The sequence below is a fragment of the Pundamilia nyererei genome, unplaced genomic scaffold (assembly GCF_000239375.1).
Source record: "Pundamilia nyererei isolate P.nyererei 1_Seehausen unplaced genomic scaffold, PunNye1.0 scaffold00476, whole genome shotgun sequence".
Taxonomy (NCBI): domain Eukaryota; kingdom Metazoa; phylum Chordata; class Actinopteri; order Cichliformes; family Cichlidae; genus Pundamilia; species Pundamilia nyererei.
The window spans coordinates 101,218-113,782 of NW_005187877.1; the positions used below are offsets into that span (position 1 = coordinate 101,218).

Genomic DNA, 12,565 nt, shown 5'->3' on the forward strand with positions numbered 1-12,565 from the left:
TCTGTTATGTTGTAACAAGAAGCCATCACTAACCTAACCTTTGCCAGCATTGTGTAAATTGTTATATTGCATTCTGACTGCAAGGTGGAGACCACACTTGACAATCCAGAGAGGTGGAGAGGGGGGAAGCAAACAGGGTGGAGAGGGGGGGGGGAGCTGCTGTATTGTAGCGCCTCGGGGTAATGCTCCCAGTCAATATATATCTCCACACTCGCTCCTGCGCTCCCATTTGAGCGGGACGCGCTGCCCTGCCGCTGCAGAGGAGTGACAGACAGCCACACCGGGACCTCACTTTAGGTATGAATGAATACGTTTCCTCCTTTCCTTTAAGAAGCAAGGTTTGTTTGTGAAGGCTGAGCGATATTTTAGAGGGAAGTTAAGCAGAGGCCTGTTTAAATGCTGCTTTTGTTTGAAGGGCAGAAATGTTTGATGCTGTTTTATGTCCTGCTGCATGCCTTTGTTTTTTTTAATTTTGAAAAAAGTGATTTTTGATGTCATTATTTATATATATAAATAATATATATATTATATATATTTAATTAAACTACATTACTATTTTGATTTAAAATGAGAATCTTTTATATATATGTATATTTTAATATTACTGGATAGATACATTTCTGTGGTGTTATAATGAATTATTGTCAGCTTATTTTAATTCATCATCATTTTAATTTCTATTAAATTTAGTTAAAAAAATTAAATGCAAATACATCAATATTACTTGATTTGTAAATTTACAGAAATTCATGTTTTTTTTAAATCATAGAAGAAAGTCAACATAAAAATTTTCTTGTCTTCTTTTTTTTTAGAACTTTTTCTCAGAGGGAGTGACAGCTCACCCGGGCTATCATCTTAGGTAAAGTATTAAACTTAATGAATTTATTAAACACGAGAGCTTAAAAATAATTTCCCCTGCAGTCTTTGCGTGCATCGACTTCCTGTGCATTAAAAAAATAACCAAGTCCCTTTCTGCTGTCAGCGGTGTGGTTGCTGTAGCATGTAACTTGTCAAAGCTTTTAGTGTGGTGAGCCTCCTTAATTGCAACAATAGATGTTCAAGCTGTTAAGCTTGTTTGATCGTAGTCCCTAAAAGCTTAAAACAAGACCACAGGGTTCAGATATGGGCAGCGGGGGGGCCAAAGAGCGCAGTCAGTGAGAGGAGAGCGGATAGCGGTGACCAGAAGAGGGGGGAAAAAAATCTACTGTAAAAATGATTTTTATTGATTGGCTCGCAGCAGCAGCTGTTAGACTCCATTATGAGCCCAAAGCTCAGGTCAGACCCCCGGGGCGGACAAGTGAGCCAGTCAAATGGTCATCCACTAACGGGCCAGTTCTGGGGGTCCAGTTGGGAAAGTGGTGAGCAGCAGCCATCCTTTGTTAGCCTTCGTCTCATGGTCTCACAGATGATGATCCACGCCGTCACCTGTGTTTGCTTGGCTCTCCTTTGTTTCTAGTCTTGGAAGAGATCCGTGCATTAAAGAAAAAAGAGTTGGTGAAGTTTCTTTTTTACCTCAGCATGGACCCTGAACTTTACGTAGACTTTCATCTTTGAGAGTCCCGAGGAAAAAACGGCAAAATAAAAGCCCCCAAAGCAGAGTGTTTTAAACTGAGCACTAGCCTGCTTGCATCTTCTTTTTCACTGCAGGCTTCACCCAATGGCTTCGCTCGCAGTACAAAGAGATCACAAAGTTTCTGCAATTTCACAGATGGGGAAAAAATGTTTTTGAATTTATCTGAAAGGATTGGAATGAAGTGGTGTTAATTAAACTACATTTTGAACTAATGAAATAACAAAAGATGAAGAGGAGCAAAAAAAAGAGAGAGTGGAATAAGGGGAAAAAATTCTACAGGGACTATTTGTTCTTAAATCCAAAAGACAAGCCTGCTTAACACATGCAGAAGAAAATTAAAAATAAAATTAATCAATAAATCTGCCTGTTTATTCATAAAACGAAGCATAATGTTTAAAAGTAGTGTAAAAGATCAGTAATAATATTTAAAGGTGCTCAGGTTTAAAGGTTTTGTTGGCTTCTTTTGTAAGACATGTCTAACTGTAAATAAATATATGTATATTTTGATATTTTCCAATCAGAAGGAAATTAAATTCAATTAAATGCTACCTATTATAATCCCTGCTAATATTGCCTAACAAGTATGACCCCAGTCTAAATGTAGAGCTGGTAAGTCGAGGCAGTGGAACCTATGCACCGTGTCCTGACCCAGATCCCAGTCCTGGCACTAATGACGCCCTATAGGCATGATGCCAGGCTCTCATTAGGAATCGGGCCTCAAACCCCCAACTTCTCTCCTTCGCGTACCAGCACTGTGCAATCCCAGGCATGGCCGTGCGGTGCCTGTAGCCGGCCTTCGAGGGCCTGGCCCCAGAACTCAAGCAGGGCTGTGAATGCTGTGAGACCCCACTGCACAGGTGCAGAGTCCCCCGTGACAGCCCTCTTTGCCCCCAGCCCTGGGCCCTGCTAGTGCCTGGTACTGCACTGGAACTAATGAGTAGTGGCAGGTACAGTGAGAACAGAGCAGCGTGGGCCTCCCTGCAGTTAGGTTAGTGGCAACCCTCGGCTTGGGCAGAAAACAAATGTTCTCTCATAATACACATATGTGCATAATGGCATAAATCACCCTTCAGTGCACGCAGAACTTTACCTCTCATAGTTTGTTTTCTTACAGAAATGAAAACCGCATCCCTCCTTCTGACTCGCAGAGAACAAAACATCATATATACAGTCTGTGCTTTCATTCACGATCCACTCTCTTGTTTATTTCACAGGTACAGCTCCAATTTGACCAAGATGATGCTCTTCTTCATCGCTACCTACTCGCAAAATTAAGGAAAACCTCACAACAAATGAAATGTACTCTGAAGAAATATCTCAAAGTCTAGCCTGAATTGTCAAAATTTAAATCACACGCTCTTTAGAAATATCAAGACTCAACCATGTCCAAGGATGACACCTGCAAAGTCACGTCAGCCAGCAAACACAAGGAGCGCAAGCCGAAGAAGCCTCACTACATCCCCCGACCGTGGGGCAAACCCTACAACTACAAGTGCTTCCAGTGCCCCTTCACCTGCATGGAGAAGTCTCACCTGTACAACCATATGAAGTACAGCCTGTGCAAGAACTCTCTGTCCCTGCTTATAGAGTCAGATTGGCCGTATAAAAAGGGCAACATCCTGCACCCAGAGCAGCTCCGGCCCTTTCAGCAGGCCCATGGCCTGCACGCTCCCGGAAAGGATGAGCTAGAGCAGGTGATTCGCACTGAGGAAAGACAGGGTCAGAGGAGGTCTGCAGAGGAGGATGGTGAGGGCAGAGACAGCCAGGGACCAGAAGATGAAGAGGGACGAGGCGAGGGGGTAGAGATCGCTGGGCTGATCAAAGAAAGCTCCGGTGATAGCGACAGAGGTGAAGCAGCAGAAAGCACTAGGAAGAAAACAAAACAGCCAGATTCAGAGCTCGATGACATGCTCTCTCTCGAAAATCAGTTTTTACGAGCCCGCTCTGTGGAGGTAGAGGCCCAACTGAGACATTATAAGCTATCAAAGACATGCCTAACAGCTCCCGGGTTACTGTCAGAACAGTGGCGGCTGCTGGCATCCAGCCACACTAAAGCCAAAGCTGAAGGTCCTCAGCCTCGAGTGAATAATTCAATCCCCTGTTACCCCCCACCACCAAACCTGGTGGATTACCAGGACCCCACTGGGCTTAACCTTTCAGTGCTTGGGGTAGGTTATCCTATCAGCCCTGGCCTTTTCTCCTACATGAACTCAGCTATTCCCACCGCAGCCTCCGGTGTCACAGCCCAGACCCACGCACAGCTCGCCCAGCTCCCCTTCCTGGCCTCGGCCGCTCAGCTGATACACCCAGCCTCCAGCGCACACGCAGATCGAACTCTCATCCCCCCTCGACTATACTACCCCTTCCTGTGCGAGCACACATTCGGACAGGCATCCAGTCAGACCGACACCAGCAAGCCTCTCAAGACATCAACAAACACTCTAGAAGCAAGTCCTCTGTCCAGTTTCCAGCCCAAAGTCAATCTGTGGAAAGTGCCTGCTGTGAGGCCGGGATCTACCATCACTCCCGCTGGCTGGGTGTCACCTCAGAGAGACTCCCCTGATCAGGGCTACAGGCTGGGGGATAAACTGCAGGCTGCAGCCAAGGAAGGCAGAGCAAGCTGGGGTCTGAAGAGGGCAGGAGCTCCTTTAAGAAACCAAGAGGCCCCTGCGGAGAAGAAGCCAAACTTGGGCTTGACTTTAGACCTTCTGAAAAATATTCAAACTGCATCGACTCTTAATGTGGGGACAGACAAACTTCTCTTCTCTTCGGACAGGTAAACAGCTCAGAACTGTTTTTGTAATAAAATTGGTAGTAGTTGTGGTGTAGATTAAACCTCGCAGGAGTATTTATTTAACTCTTTTCTTTCACTCTTTCTCAGTTTGCAGGATGCTCATGTTCAAGGTCGGCCCACTGAGCTGTGGTACAACGATCCTCTCACCAGCCCCACCAGCGAAACATCTTCTCTCTCAACCTGTGGAAGACCCAACAGCCAGGACTCAGCTGCCGCCAGGACAATCGGGGCGTCTGAGTCAGTCGCTGCTCTGCTCGGTGACCTCTCCAAGGCGCTGCAGGAGTACCACGAGGCCGAGCGCAAAATCTCCCACCTAGAGAAGGAAGACCTTCCTGCCCAGAGACATCTCTGGGAGCACCTTAACAAAATCCGCAGCGAGCTTTCTCACATTCACCAGGCTTTGGAGCGAACAGCTCGCCAGAGCGATGGGCCTCTCGACCTGTCAGTAAAGAGGGACTCGACGGAGTCGATTGGCGATCAGAGCAGGAGGGAAGATGGGGGTCTTAAGGAAAACGCAACTGAGACAGAGGAGGAGGACGAGGAGCTCATAGAGAGAAGAGAGGACGAGGAGGACGAGAGCGTGAGGAAGGTGATAAGGGCTTCACTTGAGAGTCGTAAACAGTCGCTGGACATGCTGATCAAGATGAGTCAGGCGTCAGTGGTGAACACAGAGGTCCTGTCTCCTGGTGGCCTTGGCCTGAGGCCCAGTCCTGCTGAGGCTCTGTGGGCAAGCAGAACCACCAAGTGTGAGGCCGACTCCAGCGTCCTGCTCTGCCCCGACGGCCGATCAGTAGTGTTCACCGACATCTCCTCCTCTGCCAAACCCCCAAAGAGACCCCCATCCATACAGCGACTCGAAGCCCACTGTCCTCCAAGCCCTTTAACAGCTACCGACAACTGAAACTCTGCTTGTTCCTCTGGCTGTAATATAACAGAACCCATCCAGCGGTTCACGTGTAGTTTTGTTTTTGGTTACTGGCATGCCTCAGACTTTCATCAGCTGGGAAAAAAAAGAAAGTCGCTGTGTTTCTCAGTTGTTCACAGAAACATTTTGCACCGTATGAAGTAAACAGAGAATGACTGAAAAATCTGGAGGATTTTTTTTCTGATACACTAAAGGACGTTTAGACATTTTAAAAATGTTACATCAGCATTTTTTTTTTTTTTTACAGGTGAATTTAAACAATTGTGCACATTAATGATCATGACAAGAGATAATCCTCTGAGCTGATTTGTAAATATTGTACTGAAAATAAATGTAATTAATGTAAAATGTTTTAAAGGCTAATGTTTTTATATGGATGATGTCATGTTGGGCTGAAAATAAAATGGATTACACACACAAACACATCCATTCTTTTCAAAAACAGAGCAAAATAGGGGTTAAGACACATAAAATAATGAAAAATGGGAAGATTTTAATCAATATTTGCAAAGAAAAGGTACTAATTTGAACATTTTGCTGCACGGTGAGCAATCACAAAGCCAGATGCTATCATTGTAGTCTTTATCGATAGAAAGAAAAACAGGGGAGAAAAAAAAAAGACAAATAGATCCAAAGAGGCACCGTGACCTGAATTTGCCTACGTTGTCCTAAAGGTGAAGCAGCTCCTAAAGCCAAAGCCCATCGGCTGGGTTACCTGTGCGACTACTAAGGTTGGCTGCGGGGCCGACCTCCACATAAACTAAACTTGAGACCCGTCTCCCCCGAGGACTGACGCAGAGAGCAGGGCTGCCCCACGTCTTTTAGCCCCGTCACCACCATCACACTCCAGACGCAGCAGCAAAGGTCAGCTGCCACGACCAGAAGAGCCACCGCTGGATGTTCGACCTCAAGAGGTCAGGCCAAAAATGACTGTCCGCTCATTTTAACAGCAAATTCAACATTTAGTCCCTGCAATATCACACTTTTTTTTTCCTGCTAAAGAAAGAACAATAAGCTTTGGATTTATGTTTTCGTTTTCTGCAACAGACAGCCGACCTGTCCGGCCTTCACCCTATGGCAGCTGGGAAAGGTGGCTGAAGTGGATAAGCAGAAGGTGATGGGTGCATGGAAACTGTATGATTTGTCATTGCACTAACTAACAAGATGAAAAACAACAGTCCTCTTCTTCTATCTATTTTAGGCCTTATTCTTATAATTAGAATAGAATAGTTTTTTATTGTTGTTATACATATAAAGAAATTTAGACTAGATTTAGATCTCTCCTATGAACATCAGAAAAAAAACCAAATAGTTAAAGAAATCCCCATAAATACATAATAATAATAACAACAACAACAACAATAATAATTATAATAATAATAACAACAACAACAACAACAACAACAACAACAACAACAACAACAACAACAACAACAACAACAACAACAACAATAATAATAATAATAATAATAATAATGAATAGATTATTAAACCAGAGACAATGATTATATAGGGTCGAATGAAGGTGCTGAAAGTCTTTATCAGTGCAAGGTAGTTTGTATTACTAAGAGTAGTAGAAGGAGAAAATGAAAGAATAATATAAATCTTTGATTTGTAGATTTTCTCCTTGGCTGGAAAAAAAAAAATCCCTTTAATTTACAGAAAATTTCTGCAAAAGCATCCAGAAAAAAATCCACCCCTGTGAAATTAAATAATCTGGATGCTTCTTAGAAAAACATGCGTCTGTGGCCTGTTTGGGTGTTTTTTCTTTCTTGTTTCGGGAACAGTAAGAGCCAAGATGATAGCGCCCTCAAGTGGACAAAGCCAGATGAGCATCCCTGGGGTTAGTGCTGACAATACAAAGGAAAACAACACGAATGACAGGAACGGCAGAAACTCACCGGGGTGATCTTTTGCACGACGTGGGTTATATTTCCTCAGACATCAGCCACAAGATAAAAGTGCGTTACCATCATCACAGATCAGCCACTGACTACATCACTGACTAGTTTGTACGTGACAACAAGAATGCAAAGAAAAGCTCTCTCATAGTGATGAACATCCGTTCGTGTTTAGCTGTTGGAGCCAATAAAGCTTGCTGCACCTTCAGATTTCTCAGGCCTGACCTCACTGCAGTCTTGAAGCAGCTGTGATTTCAAGATTGCTGTGAGCTGTTGTGCTTCTGCTCAGCACCTCAGCCTGCTGTACTCTTGGCTTTAAATGCCCAGACAGAAGTCCTGTGGTGGCCAAACCGTGACTCTGTTAACCTCTGTGATCTTGTTAGCATCCTCCCTGATAACAAACTACAATCAACTTGTAGAAGAACAAGATCAGAGATCCCAGGTGAATCGCTTAGGCTGAAACACCTGGAGCGGAGCTAGAACCAGTTAGTTTCTCTAAAAGGTGGAGAATTCAGAGACCTGGACATCCTGGATGTTCTAAACCAACAACATCTCACACATCCACCACGATGCAAGTGCTCACCTATGAACCCTCTTTCTGATCCTTCCTGTGGTTCAGAAACTTGATTTGTCTCTCAACATGCTCAAGTCATTCAGCTGTGAAGAGGTTGGAGGTTCTTCAACTCTTAGGTATATCAATCTCCTAGTAAATAACATCCAGAAGTTCTCCTGGGGCTTTTTTCTTTGTTTATGAAGAAATCTCTGTAAAATAATAAGTATATGTATGTGTAGCTCATGCAATGTTGCATTTCTTTGTTTTTGTAGCATCTCTTGCACTTTAAGTTTTGTCTGAATCTAATTTGAAACCAGTTAACTTGAAAAGGATCCAAGTTATCTGAACCCAACTCCAGGTTCGTGGAACGTAATCCCTGGAAGTGGTTATTATTCCGGATGCAAATCTTGGAGATGTGGCTCAGTTGTCATTGGGTAAGGGGAACACACTCAGGCTAAATCCCACCAGTACTATGTTTGAGGGTTCTCAAAACCCTGAATCGAAATAATCTCACCGCTCATCAGGACATATTCAAAGGCCTGCATAACCTCCCGGTTTTATTTAGCTTTGATAAGAACAAAATCCACAACACTGACCATAAGTGGTTCATCCCTCTGAAGAGACTGGTGCCAGTTTATTTTTCAACAAGTTGCAGATGAGTCAAAAGCATTCAGTGCCCTCACCCAGCTCCACCCACAGCTCAGCCTGCTGAACCAAGCAACCAAGAGGTCTCTCAGTAAGCTGTTGAAGATAACAGAGCTCAGCCTCCGATTAAACACCCTCGACTTTATTGAACAAGGGTCCTTCCAGGACCTAGAAAATCTAAGGTAGTCAATATTCTCTGCTTTTCTGTTCACCTTTGCTCACTATTCATTCAACAAATAAATCAGTTTACCCACTACATACCTAGACTGAAGTGGGTCTGAGTTTAAACATCTGACCAGCTTTGTTCTGTACAGCAGCCGCCTCCAGGCACTGGTAGCACAGAACATCCTGACTGTTGTGATACTGACTCTGGGCATTTAGGGACGTAGACATGGTCAAGAAAACCTCGTGAGCATCAGAGTGGGAAAAAGAAGTGATTTAAGTGACTCTGAATGTGGCATGGCTGTTGGTAGCAGACAGGCTGAGGTTCCCAACAAACATCTCTTCAGAGACTGAAAACGAGAAACTATCAGTGAGCTCTGAGTAAAAATACCTTCTTGATGCCAAATATCAGAGAATGGTAATACTGAAGACTGGAAAGCAATATTTTCTCAGGAAATGTGGGACTCCTTAGAACCAACTGAGCATCATTTAAGCAACACAGCTTACCCGAGTACCGTTACTGACCATGTCCATCCCTTTATGACCAGTGTACCTATCTGAGTAACGCACTATGGCACAAAGCTCAAAGTGTTCTGTACTCAAAAGGCCTCCAGTCAGCAGATGTCAATCTAATAGAGCACCTTTGGGATGTCACCATGGAAACTGTGTGAAGCCTTCATGTTAATATGGACCAAAATCTCAGAGGAACATTTCCAGCACATTGTTGAATCTACAAAAGAATTAAAGGCAGCTCTGAAGGCAATCAGTGAGTCCAACCTGGTACTGGAAAGGTGGACTTATTCAAGTGTCCAGTGAGTAGGTTCTTCCACCACAGACTCACACCTTACAGCTAAATAATAAATTAACGAAGAATTGTGTAAGGAATGGGTGCACAAACTGCTGAATCCCAAGTCTGTAAAAAGAAAAATGCAAGCCACAGATTTTTTAAACACTTCATTTATTTGACGTTATACATTCAAATGAAAATAAAAAATATTCATATATATTTCTTATAGAGCTAGAGAGCAAGGTACAAGTTTAAAACAAAACACAGAAGTCTTCCGTGTGGCATATATTTATATACACAAGGCGTGGTTTGAATACTATACAGTGTGTATCCATAGCTGCACAGGTTTCATGGATGTCTATATTCTTCACTCAGTTGAGGCACGACTAGATTTCAGTAAGAGGTCAGGGACTGGGCCAAGTGCTTCAAGACTGCCGCTTACAGTAAAACATCTCAATCTCAGCATCTCAGCAGTAGGACTTGCAAAGCAAAGCTTATAATTGTCTAGAGCGCCACACTAAAGCAAAGAGTAGGAAAAGGAGGCAACGTGATCATGCAAATCCAAAAAACAGGTTCAGGTTTAAGGAGATGATAATTCTCACACTGAAGCAAACACAAAGTCAGAATTTAAGATATTTGAAATAAATTCCTGTATCGCTAACAAATTACGGCTGGTCACCTAATGTGACGCGAGTCAGCATGTTTGGTTGCACTGCAATAAATCGACTGGAAGTCACTACACCGATTCTGAGACGAATAAAAACAAGCCTCCTCAAGTAGTCAAAAGGTAAGTGCAATCTCACCCCCCCCACTTCCACACACAGACACACCGTTTTATAAAACACTCATACATCATACCAAGGTAAGCATCACATTGTTTTCCAATATCAATCAAATAGTACAGCAGATGCCCCAACAATAATAGCAAACCATAGTCTACATGTGTCCAGTAGTTATGTACAGGAGAACTGGTGCAACATTAAGCACGTTAAAAATTATTAGATATAGACACTATTACAATAATAAAATACAGCAGATACTTAATTCAATATTGGGATATATTTATATTTATATATTATTCATATTATGTATTGCTGTCAGTTTTGGCATTTTGGAGGATCAACAGAAAAGCTGTAATCGAATCTCTCTCACAGCGCGTTTGACACAACTCCAACTTGGCCTGATCGTAAGTGTATGTACTTTAAGAATTAAAATAAGAGACAAGATCGAGCTAAAACGTGAAAGAGGCTTAGAACAGATAGATTAAAGTCCTTGATCTCAGATGCCACCCCAACATCTTCAGCCCATGATGGCACGGCAGGCGTAAAAAAACAAAAACAAAGAACAACAGAGAAAAAAAAACAAAAAAGCAAAAAACTTTTCAGGTTAAATCTTTCTGGAATCTTTTGCCTCAAAAAGCTTCATGCGCTCCTGCACGGTGAGTCCCTCTTTCAGGCTCTGTTAAAGACAAACAAAGTCATTTACTGTTATGAGGCAATAATGCGCATGTGGGCAGAAAAGAGCGAACACACAAACACACACAGACGCAAAGGAAAAAAACCCACAAAGTCAGAAACAACAAAACAGTCACAGCTTCTAATCCCAGATGTGTTCTGCTCGACACACTTTAATTTAAAAGGTTAAAACACACGACGTACAGGAAAAATATAAATGGATATGGTCATGCCACATAAATGCAGTACAGAGAAAAAGTCTTGAGCCGGCCCTTATTTATTTATATTCTGCTTGGAAAAATGATATCACCACCTTTACTCTGCAACACAGCTCAAACTTTTAGCCAAGCTTTCCTCTGCTTTCTTTAACTAGTCTTCAGGTAAAGTTCTCAGTTAACAATGGCTTCATGAAAGCAAAGTTCTTATGAACCTTCAAATATATCTCATCTGTGTCAGGTCTCGGCTGGATTTTGTCCTCTTTTTGTTTTCCATCCATTTCAATCACATTTAAGGACTCGCTGCACACCAAGCTGAGACAGTTTCTCTTATTGACGTAAGAATATTTGTTATGCCTGTACAACTATGTTATGTTATCTTGGCATTTGTTGGGGTTTTAACTAAAGAAATGGCAAAAACACATTTTTTTCAAGTTATGTGTAAACCAAACTGGTTAAATCCTTGAGTTAGGTGCCTTCTTTTGTACTTTAATGATTCAAGTCAGTGTTGAGTGGCTTAAAAACAGGAAAACACATCTGAAAATAGTCAGGAACTGGGGACAAGGACCCAGAAAGCCTGAAAAATTATTGGTCAAGACCACAATATAATTAAACAACTGAACATCTGGCTCCTCGGAAGCAAAATGAAGACATGAGGAGGTGACTCAAGACTTTTGCACAGTACCGTATGCACAACACCAAAACAGAGGATTCAAACAGCCACAAACAAAAAACTGTTAATGTAAAAAACATTTTTAAATAAAGAAAAACGACACAGAACAAAAACAAAAGACAGTCCTCACAGTGAGTACCCAGAACAGTTCAGTACTTCATTGATGTGAAAGCGCTACAGTTTCTTTTCATCTTTTAACCGTTTCTGCAGTCGCAGGAGAGGACTAACTAAAAATATTTTGATGAGTAACACCCTCACACCTCTGATATTCAGCTGAAATATCATATTTCGATTGCTCACGGTGGAGCCAAAAGAAAGAGTTTGGGGTCAGAGGGGAGATGAAATCATGCATAGTTAGGTAGGTAGGCATGGAGGGCATGCTGTTTGTCTATCACATTATACCTACAGCATATGTTGGGGCGGGGGTTGGGAGGGGATCACCCCACAATGGGAGTGTCAGCTATCCCATGAGACCTGCTCGGTGACAGACTGACGGATAAAACAGACAGATGAAACACTTGAAGCACTTCCAGTAAAACATGACCTCTGACTGACTGAACACGTTTCTACCACAGAAGCAACAAACGACACGGCAAACACTCACCTTTGACCTTAAACCTCGTGAATGCCTGGAGCTCGCCGACTGTTCTTTTTTCATGAAATCTGGGTTACTTTTGGACTTCATGATATCTAAAAACACAATAAAGACCCTATTATTAACAGTGGTGATGCTTCTTCAAAAAAATATATAACCGACAGCATCTGTTCGCATTTAAGTGGTAATCTTAAAACAATTTTTCCTAACTTTACCAAGAGGAAGACGCATCTTTCTCAGGAAGGATAAAGATAGCAAAACAATGTTAAAAACATTTCGAGGATTGAA

General features: G+C 42.6%; 2 protein-coding genes across 7 annotated transcripts in view; one reads left to right on the top strand and one right to left on the bottom strand.

Moving 5' to 3' along the window:
- The first annotated feature begins 238 nt into the window (after positions 1-238).
- prr35 (proline rich 35) lies at positions 239-5,445 on the top strand. The gene is made up of 4 exons (XM_005753890.1): positions 239-297; positions 813-859; positions 2,788-4,349; positions 4,455-5,445. The coding sequence occupies exons 3-4, from the start codon at positions 2,956-2,958 to the stop codon at positions 5,266-5,268; spliced, it is 2,208 nt and encodes a 735-aa protein (XP_005753947.1). The 5' UTR covers positions 239-297; positions 813-859; positions 2,788-2,955; the 3' UTR covers positions 5,269-5,445.
- Positions 5,446-10,274: 4,829 nt separating this feature from the next.
- Positions 10,275-12,565, bottom strand: part of LOC102194612 (myosin phosphatase Rho interacting protein) — a 52,805-nt gene continuing 50,514 nt past the window's right edge. For 5 of the 6 annotated variants that reach the window (XM_005753891.1, XM_013916134.1, XM_013916133.1 and 2 more), the window contains 2 exons: positions 12,287-12,372; positions 10,275-10,798 (listed from right to left, as the gene is read on the bottom strand). In XM_005753891.1, the coding sequence (XP_005753948.1) occupies positions 10,727-10,798; positions 12,287-12,372 (158 nt within the window). In that variant the 3' untranslated portion in view covers positions 10,275-10,726. Of the gene's footprint in view, positions 10,799-12,088; positions 12,172-12,286; positions 12,373-12,565 lie in introns of all 6 variants that reach the window. The other variant, XR_001290652.1, reaches the window with a different exon arrangement.

Coding starts and splice junctions, on each gene's coding strand:
- prr35 (XM_005753890.1), top strand. CDS start 2,956: ATGTCCAAGGATGACACCTGCAAAGTCACGTCAGCCAGCAAACACAAG. Junction 4,350..4,454: donor CTTCTCTTCTCTTCGGACAG/GTAAACAGCTCA, acceptor ACTCTTTCTCAG/TTTGCAGGATGCTCATGTTC.